This window comes from Acinonyx jubatus, chromosome D4 (assembly GCF_027475565.1).
Source record: "Acinonyx jubatus isolate Ajub_Pintada_27869175 chromosome D4, VMU_Ajub_asm_v1.0, whole genome shotgun sequence".
Taxonomy (NCBI): Eukaryota; Metazoa; Chordata; class Mammalia; order Carnivora; family Felidae; genus Acinonyx; species Acinonyx jubatus.
The window spans coordinates 36331437-36355698 of record NC_069391.1 but is presented as its reverse complement, the minus strand read 5'-3'; the positions used below and the strand labels follow the sequence as shown (position 1 = coordinate 36355698).

Below are 24262 nucleotides of genomic sequence, written 5' to 3'. Positions count from 1 at the left end.
AGAATGACCAGTTCTGGCTCGGGTTACAAGGCCTCGTATTCCTGAGTCCTACTTCTCTGCTTCCCCCAGACAGTACGCAGCGTCCGCCGCCGGCATTGCTACCCACCCACGTGGCGCCGCTGGCTTTTCTACCTGTGCCCGGGCAGCCTTATTGCAGGCAGTGCTGTCCTACTCTATGCTTTTGTGGAGACCCGAGACAACTACTTCTACATTCACAGCATTTGGCATATGCTCATCGCTGGCAGTGTGGGCTTCTTGCTGCCCCCACGTGCCAAGACTGACCACCGGGTCCCATCTGGAGCCCGGGCCCGGGGCTGCGGTTACCAGCTGTGCATCAATGAGCAGGAGGAGCTGGGCCTTGTGGGCCCAGGAGGGGCCACTGTCAGCAGCATCTGTGCCAGCTGAGGGGGGACTTTGGGCCTGGCCCTTGGGGAATATGAACCCTTCCTAGGGGCAGAGAGCCCTTCCTGGGAATGTGGAGCCGTCCCAGGGATAAGAGACAGGTTGTGTTTCTAGAGGCCACGGAGTCTTTCTTGAGGACATGGAGCTCTTCTAGGGGCCTGGCGCACTTCCTGAAGGCTTGGAGTCTTCCTGCATCCATGGAGTCCTTCTTAAGGACTGGAGCCTGTGCAGGGCCACAGAGCCCCTCAGGACCAAGGAGTCACTCCTAGGGGTGTGGAGTCCTTCCCAGGGATATGGAGCCCTCCTAAGGACATGGATTCCTTCCCCGGGAGAAAAAGCCCTCTCAGAACATGGCATCATTCCCGAGGAAATGGAGTCCATCTTGGGGAAACTGAGTCTCCAGATCTTCCCAGCAGCTCAGCAACTCTGGCCTCAGGCTTCCTTCCCAAGGCAGCATCTGGGCTGTGCCATGCTGTCTTGTGCTGGGAGGGGGATTGCAGGACAGATGGGGCTGGGGCTGGGGCGGCTGGTATTCTGAGTTGATGCAGGTGGAGTCTGGTGTGTCTCCAATGAAGTATTTGCTGGTTCTGTGCTGCCTTCTTTCCTGGGGCCAAGGGTGTGGGGAGGAGAGGGTAAGAGAGGGTCTGAGGCAATCAGCAGGGGTGGCGGGAACCCAGCCAGAATGAGCTGCTGGAGCTTTTGCCCTCTCATGGCTGGCTGCATTCACTGGGAGTAGGGAGTTGTGAGTGAGTGAGTGTGTGTGTGTGTGTGTGTGTGTGTGTGTGTGTGTGTGTGTATGTGCTGACATGATTTAAATTAGCGAGACAGACCTCCCTTGTGGTGCCCACACCCAACAGGAAAGGAAGCTGAGGTCTCAGGAAATTGGATTAGCAGGTACAAGTCACAAATGTGCAAGAAATATCACGGTACATAACTTCTATTTTGAGTCCCCATTTTGCCTGAGAAACATCCTTCGTCAGTTTGGGATTTCTTCTCTTTCCACAAGGGTCACAGCTGAGTCTTAAGGATCTTATATAATGCAGAGATGTTGGGAGAGAGTTTTCTGGTCACCGGGGTCCACACTGCACCCATCCCCTGAGCGTTCCCACATTCCACCTGGTCCCCAGGCAGCAGTGCAGGCAGGCCATCCCCGAGCGCTTTCCTGTGCCATCTGCATAACCCTTTTCAGTGCTGAGGCTCTCCTGACGTCTGTGCCACATGCAAAGACCTGTGAGGCCTCGGCTGCCCTCGAAGCCATTTCTCCTCTGGGGGACTATTTGGGAGTTTTACTTGACCAGCAAGGCATGAGTTGCTCTATCCTTCAGATCCTGGAACCCTGTCCAGGGGTTTGTCCTCGGGATTGGGGCCCAGGGCCTCTTCCTTTTGGACCCTTCTGTGCCAGTGCCCTTGCTGCGTCCTCTCCTCTCTCTTCCTTCTCCCTAGCTTAGGGAATCTTTTAATAATCTGGAAGTGGAGAAGTCTCCCTTTTCAGTTTTTCTCCCTAATCTTTTGTCTATGCCTTAAGACTCTTCTGTTAAGACTTTAGAGCCTAGGAAGCTCAAAAGCCAGGAAAAATCCCTTTGTTCTCTGCTTTCTGCATTCTCTTTTCCTTGGGGCGCTGAGCAGAGTGATGTGGCTGACTGAATGGTGAGCCAAGAGATGTGGGCTGTTGCCGTATCAGAAATACATTTTCTTCATATTAGGTTGTACAGACGCAGGTCATTAGGTTGCATGAACCCAAATAGCTGGGATTCAGAACAGAGTCTACAGAGTACAGAAGGCACTGAAGAGGGACACAGAGCTGGGACAGACCCCACCCAGCTAGGAGGAGTCAGAGGGGTTTTCAGGAAGAGGGGGGAAGATTTGAGTGAGGGCTGAATGATTCCATAATGCCGAGGTGTTGGAAGAGGGTTCTCTCTGGTCACCAGTGTCCATATTGCATTCCTCCACTGAGATTTCTGTCATTCCAAATGGTCCCCAGTGAGTAAAGCACTTAGGACACAGTATTGTGCCTCGCTTGGTCTGTGATGAGTGGCCAGTAGATGTTAACTAAAGGTCAAGAAGTGTCTGGACACAAGAAGGAAGAGCAAGGGGGAGACACAGAGGCAGGGCAGACTGATAGTTGTTGGGGAACTGGGAATAGTTTGGCCGGGCCTGGGCCCAGAGAGTGTGTGTGGGTGGAGTGGGGCTGAGGCAAGCAGCCAGTATGAGGTTGGATGGAGAGGTGGGGTCTGGTTTTTATCCCATGAGAAATGAGCCACTGGGGGGATTTAAGCAGGAGAGTAGCATGATCAGTTTGGTGTTTTTGTTTTTGTTTGTTTGGGTTTTTTTGAATGGGCGTTAGCTAGTGCAGAGGAAGGATTTTGAAGAGAGTTTGGAGGACAAAAATGTGGTGACACAGCTGTTGTGATACTTGAGAGAGAGATAGTGAAGGTTTTTTTAGGCAATGTCATTGAAAGGAAGGGACCCATTTAGGAGCTCTTAGGAGGTGGATTTTCTCAACCTAGTGACTAATTCGATGTGTGGGGTTGTGATGGTCAGAGAAAAGGAAGGCACGTCTCTAGTGGCTCTTGGGTTGACTGTAGGATGGCGTGGCAACCGTTAGGCTATTCACAGATTTCTCAGTCTTCCCGCTCCTTCCAGACACATGGCGAGTGTGTTTCACCTCCCCCTTGATGTTAGCCATGGCATTGTGCTTGCGTTGGTGGATAAAGTGGAAATGAAGCTTGAAGAGCCAGCCAGGCTTTGTCATGGTGACTAGCAATGTTCCAGGTGGTAGCTGCGTTATCATCCTGACACCCCGAGGGATGAAAACAATGGTTCAGAGCAGACCCGCCTGCCCAGTCTACTGCTGATGACCTGCCGCAAGAGTGAGAAACAAACCCTGTGGGTTTCAGCCACTGTGATTTGAAGTAATTACCATGACGGACCTAGCTGTCTTGCGTGACACAGTTGAAGAGCAACAGGGAAGGTGGGACAATTTCCTGGAGAGCAGGTCTCCCCAGAGCAGGGCTAGGACAGCAGATTTCACCTCTGCATTCCTCAGGCTGTAGATGATGGGGTTTAGTGAGGGCGTCACGACCCCATAGAACAATGCAATAATCTTATCCAGGTTGGGGTCCTCGGCCTTGGGCTTGAAGTACATGAAGGAGATGGTCCCGTAGAAAACCACCACAACTGTGAGGTGGGCAGAGCAGGTGGAGAAGGCTTTGCACCGGCCTGCGGCAGAGGGCACCCTAAGGATGGCAGCAAGGATGAGAATGTAGGACAGGCAGATGAGTAGGAGTGGGGCTAGCGTCAGGACAGCCGTGGCCATGATTAATAGCAGTGCATTGAGAGAGATGTCCCCACAGGACAGTTTCAGCACTGCCAAGATCTCACAGAAGAAGTGATTGATGATATTGTGGCCACAGAAGGGGAGGCTCCAGGTGAGAAGGGACTGCAGCAGTGAAATGGCAAAACCTGTCCCCCACCTCAGCACTGCCATCCACAGGCACGTCCACCTACTCATGATCTCTGTGTACCTAAGTGGCTGGCAGATAGCCACATAACGGTCATATGCCATCACAGCCAGGAGCAGGCACTCCGTGGAGCCCAGCGCCAGGGTCAGGTACATCTGCAGGGCACAACCAAGGAAGGAGATGGTCCTTTGGGCTTCCAGGAAGTTGGTCAGCGTGAGAGGCACAAAGGAGGATGTGCCACAGATGTCCATGAGGGAGAGGTTGCTGAGAAAGAAGTACATGGGGCTGTGCAGGCAGGGGTCCAGCATGTTTAGGCCGATGAGGAGGGAGTTCCCCAGCACATTCATGGAGTAGATGCCCAGGCAGAGCACAAACAGGAACATCTCTAGGTTAGGGTGCTCGTGTAGCCCCAGCAAGATGTATTCTGTCACAGCCGTCTGGTTTGCCATCTCATTCTCCCTCCTTCCCTGTCTGGACCACACAGCTCTCAGAAAAAGCTCTTGCTGACCTGGAAGCCAAGCAGCCTGGATGTGTGCCCTGGGGGCAGGTCAGCCCTGCCGCTGCAATTTAGTTTCATCATCTGATGAGAGGATTGGACCTGTAATGTGCCTCATCTCCCTAAGTTACATCACAACTTGAGCTTGGCCTGTAAGCTGGCCCTCAGCTCTGCCTCAAGTTGTGACGTAACTTAGGGAGATGAGGCACATTCTAGACCCCTAGACTCTTTGTTGTTTTCCCCAGGGTGGGTGCAGGGGAGACAAGGGTAGGATTCATGTTTGACACACTCCTTTGTAATATAAAGAGTCCTTGGCTATTCAGGGAAGCATCTTTTTTAGGTTATGACTCCATATGGTTGAATTTTGCTCATGGTATTTCAGATTCATTCATTTGCTGAATGGGTTTTGAATACTTATTCTGTGCTAGGTCTTGTTTAGGTGCTGTGGGTACACCAGTAAGAAAAATATATGGACAGAAACATATCACACCTATCATAAGGTTGCCCCCTTTCTTCCCTGAATTAGGTGAGATGAACTTTGGAAGGCCTGTGGTGATGGGTGATGCTCATCTAGTGTTCCTTTGGGCATTAAGGGTCAAACATTTCCACTCCACAAGATGTGTAAGCCTGATGTGTGGTCATCTGTCTTTAAGGAATGATAGGCCATCCGTCGATTTTTTTTTCCTTCCCTCATCCATTGATTTTTAGAAGATCATATAAGAACATAAAATTCCAGTAGAGCCACTGGTCACAGGATCTAACCCTGGTCATGTAAGCCAAGTGACTCACTTCTTGGCCTCCATATTGCCTTACAGAATAAATTATATTGACAATGATGTCTCAGGAGGAGGGAACACCAGGCTCTAATCTGGCAGGGGTGTTATCATTCAGTGACTAGTTTTAAAAGGGAGGGGTAGGCAGAGGTGGCAGTTCTCTCTCAGGTGGCTTTTGTTGCTCTTCTGAGCTGGTCTCATTGCCTCCTTGGGAAATGCCAGTGTCAGGAGGGAGCCCTAATGTCCCTAAGGTACAGCAGTCTTGTTAGGCAGGACGGCTGTCTTATGGCCCAGGTAACCCCTGGTTTAAAGCAGAAACAGGAGCTGAGTGTGACATTTAACATACAGAAGATATAGTCACCTCACTCCTGGATTGACTGTGAGGCCATTGTCCTGTGACAGCACTGGAGTTCCATTTGTCTGTCAGGGATGGATTTTTTCCCCTCATTCCTCTTCCTCATTGCATCTAGCATTTGTAGGAGCTGACGGGCTCATCCTCTGCTGAATGAATCTTGTCTTTTCCCAGTGCTACATCTTGCCCAAGAAGTTTCCTTTTATTTTATTTTTTTATATTTATTTATTTTTAAGTAGGCTTCATGCCCAGTGTGGGGCCCAACACGGGGCATGAACTCACAACCCTGAGATCAAGACCTGAGCTGAGATCAAGAATCAGATGCTTAATTGACAGCCATCCAGGCATTCCCTTTTAGAGGCAGGTCCTCCCTCCCTTCCCCAGTGGGGGCTTCCTGCTCATCCTTCAGAGCCCTGTTCATTCTCTCTGTCTCTCTTCTCCCTGCTCCATGAGGGGTTACATGCTCCCTTCTTGTGTTCCCTCCACCTTTGGTTGTCCCTCTGTTCTACAGTGTGCTGTGCACCCGTCCCCTCTACTAGAGAGCAGGACCCCATTTCCTTCCTTCACACACCTCCTACAGTGAGTGATGCCAAGAGCAGTCACTCAACAGATATTCAATGCATGATTCAAAAAACCTAGCTTTGCACCCCAGCGTCACTAAGCACTAATTAGCTGCGTGAGATTGACCAAGTCACATGGCTTATCTGAGACTCAGAATCCCTCTGAAAAATGGAGGTGCTGTGTAGCTCAGATGAGGCAGACCCGCAAAGGTGCTAGTGTGCTGCCTAGTGCTACATGTTGTATGAGGATCCAGATCAAAGGCTGCATCTTCAGTCACAGAGCACCTGCTGGATCTGTGCTCACCACCTCCTGACAAGGGTTCCAGCGTCTGTCATGACCCCCGGCATCCCCAGAGCTGGTGCCACTGTTCCCTTCTCTGGCCTGAATTAGGGTAACTGTTAAGGGTGTTTCTGGAGATACAGAGGCAGCTGATTAATCTGGGTCAGCGCTGGAACTTACATCTTATCCACATGAGCAATTAAGGGCAGGGTTTCTCTTGCTGAGGTTTGGCAAAAAGATACAGAATTGCCTGAGTATGATGGTGGCTCATTCATTCATTCATTTAACAGATAACTGTGGAGCAGTTACTATATGCCAGGCCCTGTGCTAGGAGCTGAGAATACAGCAGAGGCTGGTGTGGCTTCCGTCCTAATACTTTACACTCATTCCCTCACGCTAGGTGACGTTGGGCATGTCCCTTCCTCTCTCTGGGCTTTAGAAACCTCTGAGATTCTCTTTGAGTCTAGGATGTAAAGACAAAGTAAAACTTGAAATCTGTAAAGAAGTTAAAAGGAAGCACCTTTTCTAGGTTATCACCTCATGTGTGTGGATTATACCCACAACATTTCAGATGCAAGAATAAGGGCTTGGTCTGTACTCGGTGTGTTTTTACAAATTGAGCTATGTTAACCTCAAATTCTGATACCTGACACAGGTGTGTGTGTGTGTGTGTGTGTGGACGTGTGGTGGTGGGGGGGTTCCCAAGTAGGTGAAAGGTGGGAAACCACCTGTCCCCACATTTCTCTTCCTCACCCTCATCTCTAACAAAAAGACCAAGTGGGAATGGCAGAGGCATTTGAGGGCTTTTGAAAACAGGCTGTGGCCTGCCCGCTTGCCCCATCTCCCCTACACACACACCTGCTCCAGCCTCACCAGACCACTCCCCATTAATGGACAAACCCCACACACTCCTATCTCATCCCTCTTCATACTCTTTCTTCAGCTGGAGAGGCCTTTCTCTTCCATTCATCCTTCAAGGCTCTGCTCTCACACCCCTCCTCTGCACAGACCGCTCAGATGCCTTCCTAGAACTGACCATCCCAACAACATGATGCTTACCGCTATAAGCACAGGTTAATTGCATTCTGCCCTGCATTGTAGTGTGTTGTCCCTCTCTCAAGTGACTGTGAGCTATTTTAATCAAAGAGTAATGCCCGATTCATCATTGTTACCCTCGGTGCCTGCACCCAGGCAGTGTCGATGATTGCCATTTGAGATCTGGTGCTATTCTGCTGCTCCAAACCCTCGTCCCAGATGTCTCACTTTGAGATCACCTCCCCCACCAACACACACACAGCAACAGAGGATGCGACTGTTGTGATTGCTGGGAGAAGAACTTTGGGGGTGCCAGTCTTCTCCTTGTCATGGCACCTGCTCTTTCTGAAGAGCTAAGTCAGAGAGTAGTGGGTTTCCTCACAATTTAGGAGTCTGATCATAATACATTCATGGAAATTAGAACCAGCTCATGGGGTGACAGACTTATGGCCCCAAAGAAATAGGTCTGTACCTAGAAAATGCCATGTGTCCAGGTAACTGACAACTTTGACTCTGCTCCATGGCCACAAGATGGGGCACCAGAGAGCGGCTGCTGTTCCCCGGGTGCATCAGTTAAGATGAGCTAGGTTTTGCTGCAGTCACACATAATCTTAGTGGCTTACCATGACAAAGGTTTACTTCTTTCTCATGCTACATGTCCTTTGTAGGTCTTTAGGGGGTTCTGTTCCATGTTGTCTTCCTCAGAGATCCTGGCTGATGGAGGCTCCACCATCTGGACATCACAGGTTGTGATGGCTGGGGAAGGACACACTAGGGCATTCACACCAGCGGTTACATGCTCCGCCCCAGAAGTGACATGTGTCACATCTGCCCACACTTCACTGGCCCTGTGTAATCCTACCACATGCTGGGAGGAGGAGAACCTGAAATATTGCTGAGTATTTGGGTACGATATTATCTCACAGTACACTCAGAATACCACTCTGGCATCTGTCTGCCGATGTCTCACACTCTGTCATGTTCTGGAAAATCAGGTTCACACAGAGATAGCAAACCGAGTGTCTGAGAATAATTGTCTAATTCCACGCCCTAGATTTAGACCTCCTGAGAGTCAAGGTGATGCCATAAGCTAGGACTGGGAGCCCTGGGACAGGAGTGATTATTGCCTTTGTTCTGATTCTGCTGTATGACCTTGGTCAAATTTCTCCTTCTGTGAATGGAAGCACTCACTTAGGTGACTTCTAGTACTCTGTAACCCCTGAAACATTTCCTCACTCTGTCTAGCAACTTCCAACCCTGAGGTCTGACAGACCCAGGGTTACTTTGCAAGGTAAATATTGTATCAATTTCATTGACTGGCGACTAGTTTGAACCATTTGATATTTTATTTTAGGCTTCACAAATTATTTTAAAAGAAAGGTGATGGGAATAAGATGACCAAAGCTTCCGTTACAAGTTCCCTGACATGACTGGATCTAGGATTCCTGCTTCACTACTTCCTCGCTGGATGGCAGAGCAGGTGAGTGTGGGCTTTGGAGTCAGACCAACCAGGGCCCAAGTCCCAGACCTGCCACTTGCTCACAGTTTTCCGAGCCTCACCTTCCTCACCTGTAAAGTGGAGATAAGAATAGTGTTCCCTTGTGGGATAGTTTTGAGGATCCAGCGAGACAAGGCATGCAGAGCTCTTAGCACAGACCCTGGCACATGATAAGCAATCAGTAAGTGGTAGCCAATATTGCTAGTATCATTATGTCCTCTTTCACAAGCAAATATTCCGGTTTTCATACACTGAAAAAAGGTTTCATGAGAACAGCCCACATGCTAGATCGATTGTCCTTACCTCACACCTACTGCCCAGTGACATTAGCACCTGCAGGTAGCTGGAGCAGGCTGCCAGGTGTTCTGACCCGAGGCTTGGGAGACAGAGCTGGCAAGTGCTGAGCTCGTTACAAGCAGACACACAGTTCTGGGATGGGCCAGGGCCAAGGCCTCCAGGACCAGCTCTTGGTCCCCTGCCACACAGCTCTCCTGCTCTGGGCCCCGGAGGACCTCTCAGTCCCTGCCCAATTTAAAGTTCAAACTCTGGAACCACACAAGTTTGAGGGCTTGGGAGCTGTGGGGCTTGGACACCCCAGGATTCTTGTGCTTTCCCAGGAGGGCCTGGTTGCAGTGAGGTGGGCACAGGAGAGACACGGGACAGATTCTGACTGAGTCTCATTGCTGTCCTGCCCCTTGGATCTGAGGACTGGAGTTTGTGGCCCCCTGCCGCAGGCCTGCGTGTCTTGGTCCGTGAAAAGGGGCATCTTCATTCAGGAATATTGTGAGGATGGGGACTCGTGAAAGTTTAGCAAAGTGAATCGCTGTCTAGAGTATGAGGCCCTGAGCACTTGTGAGGGAGATTAAGTCAGGGATTTAATCACGGGTCTCTATAGGTTTCCTTGCCCTTCTCTTCCCTTCCTATCTCCTTATGTTTCCTTTCCTTTCCATTTCCTTCACTTAAAATTTTTTAAGTGTATTTCTTTTGAGAAAGAGAGAGAGAGAGAGAGAGAGAGAGAGAGAGAGAGAGAGAGAGAATGCAGGGGAGGGGCAGAGAGAGAGGGGAAAGAGAATCCCAAGCAGGCTCTACACTGTCGGCATAGAGCCCGATGTGGGGCTCGAACTCATGAACTGTGAGATCATGACCTGAGACAAAACCAAGAGTTGGACTCTTAACCGACTGAGCCACCCAGGTGCCCCTCCCTTTCCTTCATAATAAAGAATAACAACTTGTCGCAGTTAAGGAACTACAACACAGCCTTCACTAAAACAGTGGCAGCTACAGATTTTCCCGTGATACTATGTCTTGTCCTTTGGGATTTTTATCAAGATCACAGGTCAAAGTAAAACATTCGAAGATTGGTACTATTTGTTTTCTACATGGTCATGGACCAGTGCCCTCTTGCTGCCCACGGACACCTGGAACCCAACACCATCCCCTCACTGCTCTCATTTTCTCCATCTCTGTCTCAAGGGGCAGCAGCGCTATCCACCCAAATAAGCCTGAAACCCAAGCTTCAACCCACAAAGCCATTCTCTCTCTCGTCCACCTCTGTAGTCATCTGTAGATCCCAAATATTTCCCAGCTGCCCTCTCTCTGCTTGGTTGCCCGCCTCGTCAGCCCTCATGAGAGACTGGCTTATGGATTATGTCAACAGCTTCCTCACTGCATGCCCCTCAGGCTGGAGGCCTTCTCGTCTGTGCTCTACTCTGGAGCCAGGAGATCGTCCATTTCTTAAAAATGAATCACCTTATTTTTACGTTCTAAGTCACGTTCATGTTATAAATATTGGAAATACTGGAATTAGTTAAATAAAGAAACAATCCTTATCTAACCTATCAATCCTATCTAATCCCGCCACCCAGTGGAAACTCTTAATATTTTGTCATAGTTTCCCAGAATTTTTTGCATATATACTTATTCATAAATCCATAACAAAAATACTTAAACAAATAATATTGGGATCGCAGTGAATACAAAGTTGTGAATTCTGCTTTTTTCTATTTAACTACATTGGGAGCATTTTCCATTATCAAATATTCTTCAGAAAATAAGAATTTTTTGAAGGCTGCATCATATTCTATTATTGGACACCACCAAGATTTATTTGGACATTCTTCTATGATTAGATGTTAAGATTCTTACAACTTCCTGTTACTATAAATAATGCTGTGATTAATGTCCGTATATATATATCCTTATTCATAGATCTTTGCACCTCTAATGATCATATTAGACTAATTCCTACAAGTAGACGTGTTAGGCCACAGAGTCCAGCAATTTTTAAGTCTTTTGATTCATACTTCTGACTGATTTTTTTTTTACATTTATTTATTTTTGAGAGACAGAGACAGCGCGAGCAGGGGAGGGGTAGAGAGAGAGGGAGACACAGAATCTGAAGCAGGTTCCAGGCTGCCAGCTGTCAGCACAGAGCCCGACGCGGGGCTCGAACTCACAAACCATGAGATCATGATCTGAGCCAAAGTTGGACGCTCAACCGACTGAGCCACCCAGGCGCCCCCATACTTCTGGCTGATTTTGCCAGGAATTTATATTAACTTATTTCCACCCTCACCAGCAGTGGATGACATTACTTCTTCACTGCACCTTCATTACCAACGGACAGTAAAAAAGTTCTTCACTAATTTCATTGGTGAAAATGATATCTAATCACTAATCTAAAAGTAAATGTGATTTTAACACCCCCAATGCCCACCTGATAACATCCAGATTCTTGTCCTGGCATCAAAGCTGGGCATCTTTGTGGGCAGCCTTCACTCTGGCCTGGTCAGAAAGGGCTGAGCTTCAGCGAGCAGGCTGTGCTTCTTTCCTCCGTGCCTCTGTTCTGACCGACATGGGAAGCAGAAAGAGGGACTGGAGGGGAACAGAGGGCTCAAGCAAGGATTCCACTTTCCTGCAGCGGGGGGCAGGCAGGAGAGCTGGACTGCTTCCTGGAGGCCAAGGCTAGCTTCCCCATCACACAGACAGTACCACTGAGGCCAGAGGGGGGCAGGGAAGGGAGATGCCCTGTGACTCTGCATCCATTTCTGCTGTGTGCTCACTGAGTTCTCAGAAAGGAAAGCTGAGAAGAGGCTGAGCACCAGGAAGGGGCAGCTCTGGCAGGATCCCTCCAATGAGGTAAGGAAGGATAGAGCAAGTCTCCCCAAAGCCAGGTGAGGCCTGGATGCTGGGCTGGGAGGCATGGAAGAGGCTGCTTTTCATGCTCAAGAGAGACATCGGGAACACAGGCCCTGGCTGTTCAGGGTGATGGGTGCCCTGGTGGCCAGACGGGTCTGGAAATCATGGATTCTGGGCCTCATCACTTCCTCTACTGTCACCTCCCTGGGTACCATGCCTGTCATCTCTGAACTTAGCTCCGCTCAGATTCAGGAAGGACCCCAGGCTCTGTCACTATCACCCCTACACTGATGTGTTCGTGAATGTATTTAAGAAACCTATGGGAGGCTAGGGTTGGGCAGGGCTGGGCTGTGGGGCCAGAGTGGATTCTTACCTTTTCTGCTCTTATAGTAACACTGAAAATAAAGCAGGAGGAGCTCAGGGAGGGGCAAAGCTTCTTGGGGAGGTGGCATTCGAGCTGGCCCTTGACAGTCAGGCCATCCTTTTACATGTGGAGTTGTGCTGCCTCGTGGGAAGAGCCAAAAGAGCACAGAGCTGGGCAGTGCTGGCCAATCCCGGGGCTCACACCTGGCTGGCACGTGTGGCTGTCAGGAGGGGGAATATGGGGCAGGAGCCCAGGGGTTAGTCAGGACTAGCAGGGCCGGCTTGTGAGGGCCCTGAATGCCCCACTGAGAAGGTTATGCTTTGTCCTGAGGGCAGTGGGCAGCCACTGGGTTTCAGTCAGGAGAGGGTGTGATCACATGTGCTTTTCAAAAAGGCCCCTCTATCTAGAGGCCCCTCTATCTATCCCCCAGGGAGGATAGAGTGGAAGGAGACTGAGAGTGAAGTCTTGAGGCCAGCCAGGAGCCGGTGTAGAGGTGCAGGTGGTGGTGCCGAGAGCTGGCCAGGCCATGCCAGGGGAGGAACCAAGCGGTGCTTTGTGAGCCCTTCTGTGGCGGCCCCAGTGGGACTCGATGCTGGCTTTCTGGGGTGAAGATTCCAGCCACACAGCCCTGCACCGCACCTGTCCTCCCTATAGGAGGCCTCACCCACTACCCTAAAGAGCCCAGGTGTCCCTCACTTGGAGGTCCAACTTCTACCCCACACTTTCCTGGCAGCCTCCTTCACTTCCGTGTTTCTCAAGCTGTAGATGACAGGGTTCAGCATGGGTGTGACCACGGCATAGAGGACCGTGAAGACCTCGTCAGAGATGCGTGCCTCCTTGCTCTTGGGTTTCATGTACATGAATATTACGGTGCCATAGAAAAGCATCACCACAGCCAGGTGTGCCGAGCAGGTGGAGAAGGCTTTGCGGCGCCCAGCGGCTGAAGGCACCCTCAGGATGGTGGCCAGAATAAGTATGTAGGACAGGCAGATGAATGCCAGGGGTACAGGCAGCAGCAGAATGGCGCCCACCAGCAGGAAGACTTCACTGACTGACGTGTCGCCGCATGCCAGCTTCAGCACTGCCAGGATCTCACAGGTGAAGTGACTAACCACTTGGCGGCCACAGAAGGGCAACCTCATGGCAATGACCGTCTCAATCACCGACTTGAAGAGGCAGAGGCCCCACGCGGTTCCCGCCAGGAATAAGCAGAGCCGGTGGCTCATGAGCACGGGGTACCTGAGTGGCCGGCAAATGGCCAGGTAGCGATCGTAGGCCATGATAGCGAGCAGTAGACACTCTGTGGAGCCTGCGGACAGGCTCAGACACATCTGGACTGCACAGCCAATAAAGGAGATGGTCTTCTGAGCTGACAGGAGGTGGACCAGCATCAGAGGCACAAAGGTGGACGTGTAGCAGATGTCCAGGATGGAGAGGTTGCCCAGGAAGAAGTACATGGGTGTGTGCAGGCGGACATCTAAGACACTCACTGCCACGATGGCAGTGTTTCCCAGCAGGGTCACCAGGTACATGGCTGAGCACAGAGGGAAGAGCAGGTGCTCCAGGGCCGGGTAGCCAGAAAATCCTTTCAGAAAGAACTCAGAGATCTCTGTCCTATTGACCAGCTCCATACTGCAGTGCTCAGGGGGGCACACAGCTGGGATGGAGGGAAAGAGGGTGTACGGTGGTGGAGAGCCCACAGAACCTCTTTTGGGTTGGGGTGCCTGGGTGGTTCAGTCAGTTGAGCATCCGATTTTGGCTCAGGTCAGGACTTTACAGTCCATGAGTTCAAGCCCTGTGTTGGGCTCTGTGCTCTCATTGCAGAACCTGCTTTAGATCCCCTGTCTCCCTCTCTCTCTCTGCCCTTCCCCTGCTCATGCTCTCTCTCTCTCTCAAGAATAAACATTAAAAAAAAGAACATCTTTTGGGTTGAAGTATATTGCTTGGGCCTTTTCCAGCTTTTATGCACAGTCTGTCCTCGAGTTTGGACAATCTGTACACCTCACCTCTAGGTCGCAATTCATCCACGTGAAAAGTGAGCATTGATCTGGATCAGCATTTCCCTAAGAGAGTGTTAATGGAAATGTTAGTAGGCAATCTGAAAAATTAATTTGAGATACCACTAGATTAATTGAAAGTAAATAAAGTTCTTTACTGCAGGACTTCTCAGAGCCTTATATGCCAATGTGATTTGTGGCTTTCCAAAAGTGGTACATGGCATGTAGTTCCCAAACTTATTTGACCATGGGTATCATTCTTTTTACATTAATCTACAGCACATAAGTATTCTACTAACATAGTTTGGGGAAGAAAGTATACTGGATCAGAGGTCTTCAAATGAATGTGTACTAGAATCACCTGGAAAGTTTGTTAAAATACAGATTGTGTTGTTCCATCCTCAGAGTTTCTGACTCAGTTTGTCTGGGTGATGCTGCTTCTGCTGGCCACAGTGCCACACTTGAGAATCCCTGGGCTAGATGGTTCCTGAGGTTCCTCTTGGCTTTAAGGAAACTCTGAGCTGCTTTATACTGTTCCCACTGTTGGGAATGCCCTTTTCCCTTATTTCTCAGCCTGCAGAAATCTGATTTGTGTCTTCAGGTTAGCTCTGGTCTCCATGCATGAAGCATACATTGTGCCTCACATTGGAGGGGCTGCTGATCTCTGAGCTTATCAGTTGGCTCATCCAACCTGTCCTTCCACAGGGCCTGTTTGTCAGCTACTGTGTGTGGATTGACCTTCAGAATCTGCCTTCATCACAGGCTTTTGAGCTGAAATTTGAAGGACTAGTTGGCCTGGCCTCAAACCTCCTATTGTCTCTGGGCCTGAGCTAGAGCTGCTTTGACTTCATGAATTCCTAAGGCATCTGCATGGAAAACTCCCTGAGAGGTGAATCCATTGGATCTCATTGCACAGGTAGGAAGCTGAGGTCACATCGTAAGCCTCTGGCAAGGTGGGCCTAGAATCTAGTCCTCCCAAATGCATGGCACTGACATCATGCTCACGGCAGAGATTTGCTTCTGTCAAGCACCAAATGTTGGTTGTTCTTTTATCACAATGGATGAACATCTTTCTCCCACATTCTCCCCTCAGTCTTCTTACCAGGTAATGAGCATGAGTCAACATGTCCCATGGACATACTTAGTGTTTCAGACACTTGCAAGATGTCAATAAACCCATGGGACACACTGTCCAAGCCCGGATCTAGAGTGAGCACCAGTTCCTGTCCGTGCCTCACTTGCATGAGAGTTTCCTTCTTTTACTCCTCCTGTGTTTACCCATTCCAGAATGAAGGAGAGATTGAGCTCCTATTACAGTCACCATGCTAGGCATTAGGGGAACAAATATGTTCCCGGGCCACTAAATTCAAACCATTTCTATGCAGAAATCATCTCCAATTCCCATGCCTAGCTTCATCCTGCTTCTGTTTGCGGGCCTCTAATGACAGGAAGCCTACATCTCCCATGGACATACTTCTTCCTTTTTTTTCTCTCTCTTTCTGTTAAGCCATGCTAAGGGTCGCAAAAATCCTTCCCAGTATGGAGTCTCTGGGTGTTACTGGGCCTGCACCACCCAGCAAAGTTCAAGGCGAGTGGCCCCTGTGGACACTTTCCTCTCACACAGAATAAACACAGGGTCCAGGGCTCTGGGTCCTACTGCAGGAACGAAGGGCCTCTTCTGCAGCAGGGAGGGCTCTGCCCTAGTCTTGGGACCTCAAATAGAAGGTCTTGCCTTTTCTTGACTGTGTCTAGACACACTGTGGGGTAGAGGAGTGTGATCCGCAAGCTCCCTCCAAGATTCGGCTGGGAAAACCTGAGACAGGGCTCATGGAGGGGCACCTCTATTTAACAGAGTGTCAATAGCAGCAGGCGCTGTGCCAGGGCTGTGGGCAGCATAGAGGTGGCACTGTGCTTTCCCGAAGCCCCAGTAGTTGGGCCATGCCATAGCTTCCTTTGCACGGCTCCACATACTATAATCTATCCCCTGAAGTCACTAACAAACATAAGCAGCTGTTGGCTCTCTATCGCAATATACATACACCCACGTAATGTCCCCATATATGCCCCCAACTCCATGTGTGTGTACAAACAACTGTTTGACCCCCCCTGTATGCACATATGTGCCTGTGCGTGTATATGCCACACATGGGCTCATGTATGTGCCTGTATGGTCATCCACGTGAGTGTATGCATATGTGTAGCAGGCACTCTCTCATGGGCTCTCTCTCTCTCTCTCTCACACACACACACACACACACACACACACACACACACACACCTGGTAGTACGGATCCTTGGACTTGTGGCCAGGGCTTCAGAGGACCAAGCAGGACTACTAGGATGAATGGAGACCAAGCTGGGACCCTGGACGTGTCAGTATAGAAGGAACAGCCCTTGGGGTAGGGAGCAAACTTTGTCTAGACTGAACCAGGAAGACAGAGAAACATCAGAGCAGGGACATGGTCACCAAACCAGCTCTAATGTCTTGTCTGCTTTCCAGCCTGTGTGCTGAGTTGCTGTCTCTCCCTGCTCTTTTGTCTCCCCTTTAGCTGGAGGATGAGGGCCTCTGGGAAGAGGGGCCAAGAAGGGATGTGTATGGATGCTATGGAACTCTGGTTCTCAGAGCAGGGCTAGGAAGCTTTGTCTGCAGAGCCTACAGTGTCCTTTCTGCCTCTGCCTTACTCCTGGCCATCTGCTACCTAAAAACCAGTTCAGATGCTACCCCCACCAGGGAGCCTTCCTTTGTTTCTCCCGGGTCACCTTGAGCCCTCTCTCCTTTGTGCACAGTCCTGCTGGCATTTTCAAGGTGGCACTCACCTCTCTCACTCACTTCTCGCTTGTTGCCTACCTTGCCAGCCCACAGGGGTGGCATCTCTTCCCCCAGGTTCTGAAGGCCAAGTTGAAGCCATCAACTTCTTCCTGTCTTGATGTGATTTCATGGGGCTAAGACAAATTGGGAGTGAGCAGCTGGGTGACAAACATGAGCTGTTCCTAATCTGGAGGACAGCCTGGCAGAACTGGAAGGGTCTCACAGCTCATGTAGACCAACCCCTTTTTACATATGGGGAGACTGAGGTCCAGAGAGAGAAGGGCTTGCCCAGCATCATCACACACTGAGTTGGAGGGGGAAGCCAAGGTTCTAGTAATTCCTTGGAGGTCCTGACTCCTAGCCAAGGCCCCTTCACCTGCCCCCATATCTCCATTTTTTTACTTACCTTGAGGCTTTTTCAGATTCATGTCCCTTGTTCCCTGGAATATACTTTAGAGACCAGGAACCTTCTTTGGCTGCAACTAGGAGAACACAGTTCAAAGAAGTGGGCCCAAGCCTCCTTTACACAGGGAACCCTGGTGGGCAGGACATGGGGTTTCACACTGACTCAGCTTTCCCAACTAAGAACACATGCCTAGACTTTTGCAAAATTCAGTGAAGTGTTTGCAACTCAATAGAATTAAGTAGAGCTTTTAGAATTGGGTGGAATTAGGTAAAGTACTCAAAATTCAGTGGGACGTTCTCTGAAGAGTATCACACTTGTTGGAATTAGGAAATTCTGATGGGCTCAAGGCTGAACAGGGCACTCAGTAGCTTACTGCGGCCTCCCAGGGACTCCCTGACCCGGGTGGCTCCCGGATCGTGGTCGACAGCCTCCCAGGGAGCAGGCAGGTCAAATGGAGTAGGCACCTTTCAAAGCTCCTTATGTGCCAAGGGACTGTGCAATCCCCAAGGCAATTTAGAGGGAGAAGGGGAAATGTACCCAGTGTAGAAACTTTGGGGTGCTTCAGGGATCATGTCCCAAAGACCCAATTACACAGAGTCTATTTAGAAATCTTAATTGGTGTGAAAAAGTTGGCGAAAGTGACTCAGGGTCGGGATCTGCACTCACAGATCAGTCCCCAGCCAGTGTGACCCAAGCATGTTTATAGAATGAGTAAATGAGTGAGTGGATGAGCAGTTAAATAAATACATAAAGAGTTCTCGTGAATAAATTTAAACATTAATGAATGGTGAGTACACAAATGATAGGCGGGGGTGCTTTCCAGGAGAGTTAGAAGTCCTGGTTCAACTGTCATAAGGATCTCAAGAAAATGCAAAATCTGGAAAGAGTGTAACGAGGAGGGAACTAGATGAAAAGAGACAAACAGAATTACAGAATATCAGAGCAAGGAGTCCATATTTACCATCCTGGCCCACCCTCATTGTAGAGACAAGGAAACTGCTCTAGAGAGGAAGGAGCTGGCTCAGTGTCTGGGGTTTGCTCTGTGACGCTGATTTGTCTGCCCTTGAATGCATCTCCCTCAGTGCAAAGCAGGTCTGCCCAGGTCAAGCAGTGACTGGGTGCCTCTCACTGCACCTGGCTCCTCTTCTCCAACCTCAAAACAGGCATCTTGATGGTTGCTCCTTGAGGTTCCTTCTAGTTCTCAGAGTCCATGCCTCTGTGGGCTGGAGGGCCTCCTTATCAAATAGGGTCATTTTATTTCAGAGCTGACTATTGTTATTGTTGTTGTTGTTGGATTTTTATTTAACTGTTTTAAAATACAAGTGACTTTATTAGCTTTTTATGTATTTATACAAGCTATACATATAGAACATTCTTTTATTTTATTATTTTACTTTTTTTTTTTAACATTTATTCATTTTTTGAGACACTGAGAGAGGCAGTACAAGCGGGGGAAGGACAGAGAGAGGGGGAGACACAGAATCGGAAGCAGGCTCCGGGCTCTAAGCCGTCAGTACAGAGCCCATCATGGGGCTCGAACTCATGAACAGTGAGATCATGACCTGAGCCGAAGTGGGACACTTAACTGACTGAGCCACCCAGGTACCCCCAGAACATTCTTTTAAAAAACCATGAAGAGGGGCGCCTGGGTGGCTCAGTCAGTTAAGCGTCCGACTCTTGATCTCAGCTCAGGTCAAGATCTCATGATTTGTGAGTTTGAGTCCCATATCGGACTCCATGCTGACAGCACAGAACCTGCTTGGGATTCTGTCTCTCCCACTCTCTCTGCCCCTCCCCAACTTGTTCTCTCTCTGTCTCTCTCAAAATAAATAAATAAGCTTAAAAAAATAAAGAGATGCAAAGAATACAAAAATGTATGTTGTAAAAGTTATACTCCTTCTTCATGCCTCCTCTCCCTGACTCCCCAAAGGTAGCCAGTGTTCTAATTTTATGTGTGTCTATCTACACATTTTTCTGGTCCTTTACATATGCATATCTACATAGAAAGATCAATTTTGTAATCATATGTAAATATGGCTTTAAAGCATGCTTTCTTGTTCTAGTCTTATTAAAGATAAGTGATGTACAACTGCTTATATTTAAATCATGTAATCTGATGAATTTTAACATAAGCGTGTAGTCATGAAGCCATCAGCACAATCAAGACTGAGAATTTATCTGTCATCCCCACAGTTTCCTCATGTTCCTGGGTAATCCATTCCTCCCTCCCCAAACCAGGATATCTCTATCTCTGATGTGTTTTCTGTTCATTAGATTACATGCATTTTTCTAGCATTATATTTGTTGCAACACTGTTTACCAATACTAATTCTTCATATATTTATGGATCTCTTTCTAGACATAGTATTATGTTTTAAATAAATTTTATTGTCTCTTACAGTCCTCCTACCATACTGTTTTAATTACTGTAGATTACTAGTCTATATTGATATCTTCTAGGTCAAATTCCTTCTTACTAGCCTTTTTCAATAGTATCTTGGTTATTCTAGCACATTTCCTTTTCCAGAAACATTTTGCAGTCATCTTGACAAATTTCATGAAATCTTTTCTGAGATTTTGCCTTTAATTCATTGACTAATTTGGGAGGCAGTATTGACATCATTATAAAATCAAATTTTCTCATCCAGGAATATTGTTTGTTTCTCCATTAATCCAGATCTTTTACTGTATCCATCATGATCTTAGAGCTCTTCTCCTTCTAATATGTTAATGAAGTGATTTCCATCAATATATATTTTTTCCCAAATATATATTTTTTCTTATATTTCTGGGATAAACCCTTCTGCCTCTTGGTGTTTTATTCTTGTCAGAGATGCAAGCTTGATTTGGGGGTGATCTGATGGCCTCTAGCTTCTGGGCTCCACCTGGTGGACATCAGGCCAATCTCGATGGTCTTTGGGAAATTGGGAGGACGTGGTTGGAACAGCTATGAAGCCCTGAATTCCAAGGCTCAGGCCTAGGGAGATCACTGGTGGCAGGATGACAGATCAAGGAATCCAGTGGACATAAAATCTGTGTGCCCCAGTTATGTGGCTGTGTACCCTGTCACCTTGGGCTCTACTTGCTTCTAACTGAGGGAAGAGACCAAATGTGTATTAAAAGAATCTATTCTCAGGGCACCTGTGTGGGTCAGTCTGTTAAGCTTCTGACTTCGGCTCAGGTCGTGATCTAACTGTTCGTGAGTTCAAGCCCTGAATGGGGCCCTGCACTGACAGCTCAGAGCCTGGGCCCTGCTTGGGATTCTGTGTCTCCCTCTCCCTCTGCCCTTCCCCAGCTCATGCTCTGTCTCTCAAAAATAAATAAACGTTAAAAGAATCTATTCTCGGGGCGCCTGGGTGGCTCAGTCGGTTAAGTGGCCGACTTCAGCTCAGGTCACGATCTCGCCGTCCGTGAGTTTGAGCCCCACGTTGGGCTCTGGGCTGATGGCTCAGAGCCTGGAGCCTGCTTCCGATTCTGTGTCTCCCTCTCTCGCTGACCCTCCCCCGTTCATGCTCTGTCTCTCTCTCTGTCTCAAAAATAAATAAACGTTAAAAAAAATAAAAAAAAAAGAATCTATTCTCTCAGAATCCAGCAGTCTATTCACTAATATGTCCTTTCTCTAAGCTTTATAATTATCTTTATGTCATTTTCAATGAGGCCAAAACCTCAAATATACCTTCACTTTTATGAATCTGGATGCCTTTCATATCAATAAACTTACAAGTCAGAGAAGTATATATCAATTTTGGTCCAGAAAGTAAGATCTTGAATCCTTGGCACCAGCCAAGTTTGGAAACTCAACACTTGTATGGATGGCTTCCCCAAAAGTTGTAGAAGATAAAACTTTTACATGTTTAAATGAAAATAAATTCTTAACAGCACTGAAAAATCAGAGACAGTGCTACCAGCAGACCAGAAATGTCGAGGAATTGCTGAAAATGGTAAGCAAATGAGATTGGATTGTTAGAGGAAACCACAGCCAAACAAAATAAGGAAGGGATTACTACAGTAAGGACAGTGGTTTTGGGGGTTCTCAGCTCAGAGGCAACAGTTACCAGGAGCAGGGGGAAGGGCCTGAGGCAACCGTCAGGATGACTGGTTAGGGACTCTAACTTGGCAGCAAGCAGGCAGGTTCAGGTAGTTGGGCATCAGAGATGCTTGCCTTCCAACTGAGTAATTGTCAATGCTTGAACCAGAGACCCACAGAAAAGTCCCAGGAGGAATGGGGAGCCACCAAGCCCAGCTGAAATCCTCTCAGTAACTCCTTCAGCTCCTGTATCATCATTCCTGGAGTAGTAAATGGAAACTGAATTCATAGACAAGGCAATAGGGAATTGTAAATAAGAAGATGAGCCTACTATGTGGAATCATATGGTACTTGTCTTTTTGTGACTGGCTTATTTCAATTAGCATAATGCCTTCAAGGTTCATCCTTATTGTAGACATTGCAGAATCTCTTCCTTTTTTAAGGCTAACAAATAGTCCATTGTATGTATATATACATTTTGCTTATCCATTCATCAGTTGATGGAAACTTGGGTTGCTCCCATGTTTTAGCTGCTGTGAACAATGCTGCTATGCTAATATTAACCCTGCTTTTGGTTTTTGTGGGTATATGCCCAAAGTGGAATTGCTGGATGATATGGCAATTACTTAAAAAATTTTTTTTGAGGAAGCTTCGTACTATTTTCTACAGTGGCTGTACTATTTTGCTTTCCCATCAACAGCATGCAAGAGTTCTAATTTCTCCACATCCTTGCCAAAATTTGTTAATTTCTGTTTTCTTTCTTAGTAATAGCCATTGTAATGGGCATGAGGTAGTAGCTTATTGTGGTTTTCAATTCCATTTCCATAATGATGACTGATACTGAGCATCTTTTCATGTACTTATTGACCATTCATATATCATTTTGGAGAAATGTTGACACAAATCTTATTCCCACTGTTGAATTAAATTGTTTTTTTTGTTGTTGTTGTCAAGTTTTAGAGGTTCTCTATAGATTCTGGATATTAATCTCGTATCAAATATATGATTTGCAAATATTTTCTCCTATTTTGTAGGTTGCCTTTATATTCTATAGATAGTATTTTTTGATACACAAAGTTTAAAATTTTTCATTAGGTCCGGTTTGTCTAATGTTTTTTTGTTACCTATGTCCTTGGTGTCATATCTAAGAAGTCATTGCCAGATCTAATGTTATAAGACTTGTGTCTTGTGCTTTCTTCTAAGAGTTTTATTGTTTCAGGTCTTACATTTAGGTCTTTAATCCATGTTGAGTTAATTTGGGGGTATGGGATCCTTTTAGGTAAGGGTTTAACTTCATTGTTTTCATGTGGATACCCAGTTTTTCCAGTGCCATTTGTTGCAAAGACTGTCCTTTCCCCATTGAATGGTCTTGGCACCCTTGTCAATAATCATTTGACCATATGTGTGGGAGTTTATTTCTGGGCTATTTTATTCTATTGGTTTATAGATCTCTCTCTCTCTCTCTCTCTCTCTCCCCCCCCCCCCTTTGGCCAATGCCACACTCTTCTGATTGCTGTAACTTTGTAGTGAGTTTTGGAATCAGGAAGTGTGAGTCCTCCAGTTTTGCTCTTCTTTTACAAGATTGTTTTTGGCTGCTCAGTATCCTTTGAAATTCCATTGAATTTTAGGATGAGTTTTTCTATTTCTGCAAAACATGTCCTCGGGATTTTCATAGGGATTGCACTGAATCTGTAAGTCACTTTGGGTAGTTTTGATATTTAAAGGATGGTAAGTCTTCCAATCCAGGAGCATGGGAAGTGTTTCTATTTATTTATGCCTGTTTAAATTTCTTTCAGCAATATTTGTATTTTTTTATTGTACAAGTCTTTCAGTTCTTTGGTTAATTCCTAAGTCTTTTATTCTTTATGATGCTATTGTACATGGACTTATTTTCGTTATTTATTTTTCAGATTGTTCATTGTTCATGTATAAAAATGCAACTGATTTTTGTGTGTTGACTTTTGTATGTAGTATCTTGCTATGTTGCTGAGTTCATTTATTAGCATTAACAGCTTTTTTTGTGAAGTCTTTAGAGTTTTCTAAATATCAGATTTTCTTCAAATAGAGATAACTTTACTTATTTATTTCCAATTAGGTTGCCTTTATTTCTTTTTCTTTCCTAATTTCTCTGGCTAGAACTTTCAGTACTACGTTGAAAGGGGGGCATCCTTGCTTTGTTCCTGATCTTAGAGGAAAAGCTTTCAGTCTTTCACCTTTGAGTATGATGTTTGCTGTGTGTTTTTCATATATGAGTTTTATTATGTTGAAGTAGTTTACTTCTATTTTCATTTTGTTGAGTGTTTTTATAGTTAAATAGTGTTGAATTTTGTCAAATGCTTCTCCTGCATCAATTGAGATGTTCATGTGTTTTTTGTTCTTCATTTTGTTGATGTGGTGTCTTACATTGATTGATTGTTGTATGTCGAACCATCCTTGCATTCCAGGAATAAATCTGACTTGTTGTGCTATATAATCTCTTAATATGTTTTTAAATTCAGTTTTCTAAAATTTTTACTGAGGATTTTTGCATGTATGTTCATCAAAGATATTAGCTTGTTAGTTTAGATATTAGTTAGATAGTTAGAGATTAGTTAGATATTAGCTTGTTAGTTAGATATTAGATATTAGTTTTGTTTTGTTTTGTTTTTTCCCTTGTGGCAGCTT

General features: G+C 47.1%; 3 protein-coding genes across 15 annotated transcripts in view; 1 reads left to right on the top strand and 2 right to left on the bottom strand.

Moving 5' to 3' along the window:
- The window catches only part of TMEM8B (transmembrane protein 8B), a 69095-nt gene that overhangs the window by 25996 nt on the left and 18837 nt on the right, over positions 1 to 24262 (top strand). For 4 of the 13 annotated variants that reach the window (XM_053204941.1, XM_027039419.2, XM_027039417.2 and 1 more), the window contains one exon: positions 70 to 990. In XM_053204941.1, the coding sequence (XP_053060916.1) occupies positions 70 to 451 (382 nt within the window). In that variant the 3' untranslated portion in view covers positions 452 to 990. Of the gene's footprint in view, positions 1 to 69; positions 991 to 8713; positions 8840 to 15061; positions 15273 to 24262 lie in introns of those variants that run through there. The other 9 variants (XR_003413967.2, XR_003413966.2, XR_003413964.2 and 6 more) reach the window with 5 other exon arrangements.
- Positions 3296 to 4390, bottom strand: LOC106981232 (olfactory receptor 13C7-like). The gene has a single exon (XM_015079372.3). The coding sequence runs from the start codon at positions 4310 to 4312 to the stop codon at positions 3296 to 3298; it is 1017 nt and encodes a 338-aa protein (XP_014934858.1). The 5' UTR covers positions 4313 to 4390.
- LOC106981233 (olfactory receptor 13J1) lies at positions 12851 to 13999 on the bottom strand. Its single transcript, XM_015079373.3, has one exon. The coding sequence runs from the start codon at positions 13988 to 13990 to the stop codon at positions 13052 to 13054; it is 939 nt and encodes a 312-aa protein (XP_014934859.1). The 5' UTR covers positions 13991 to 13999; the 3' UTR covers positions 12851 to 13051.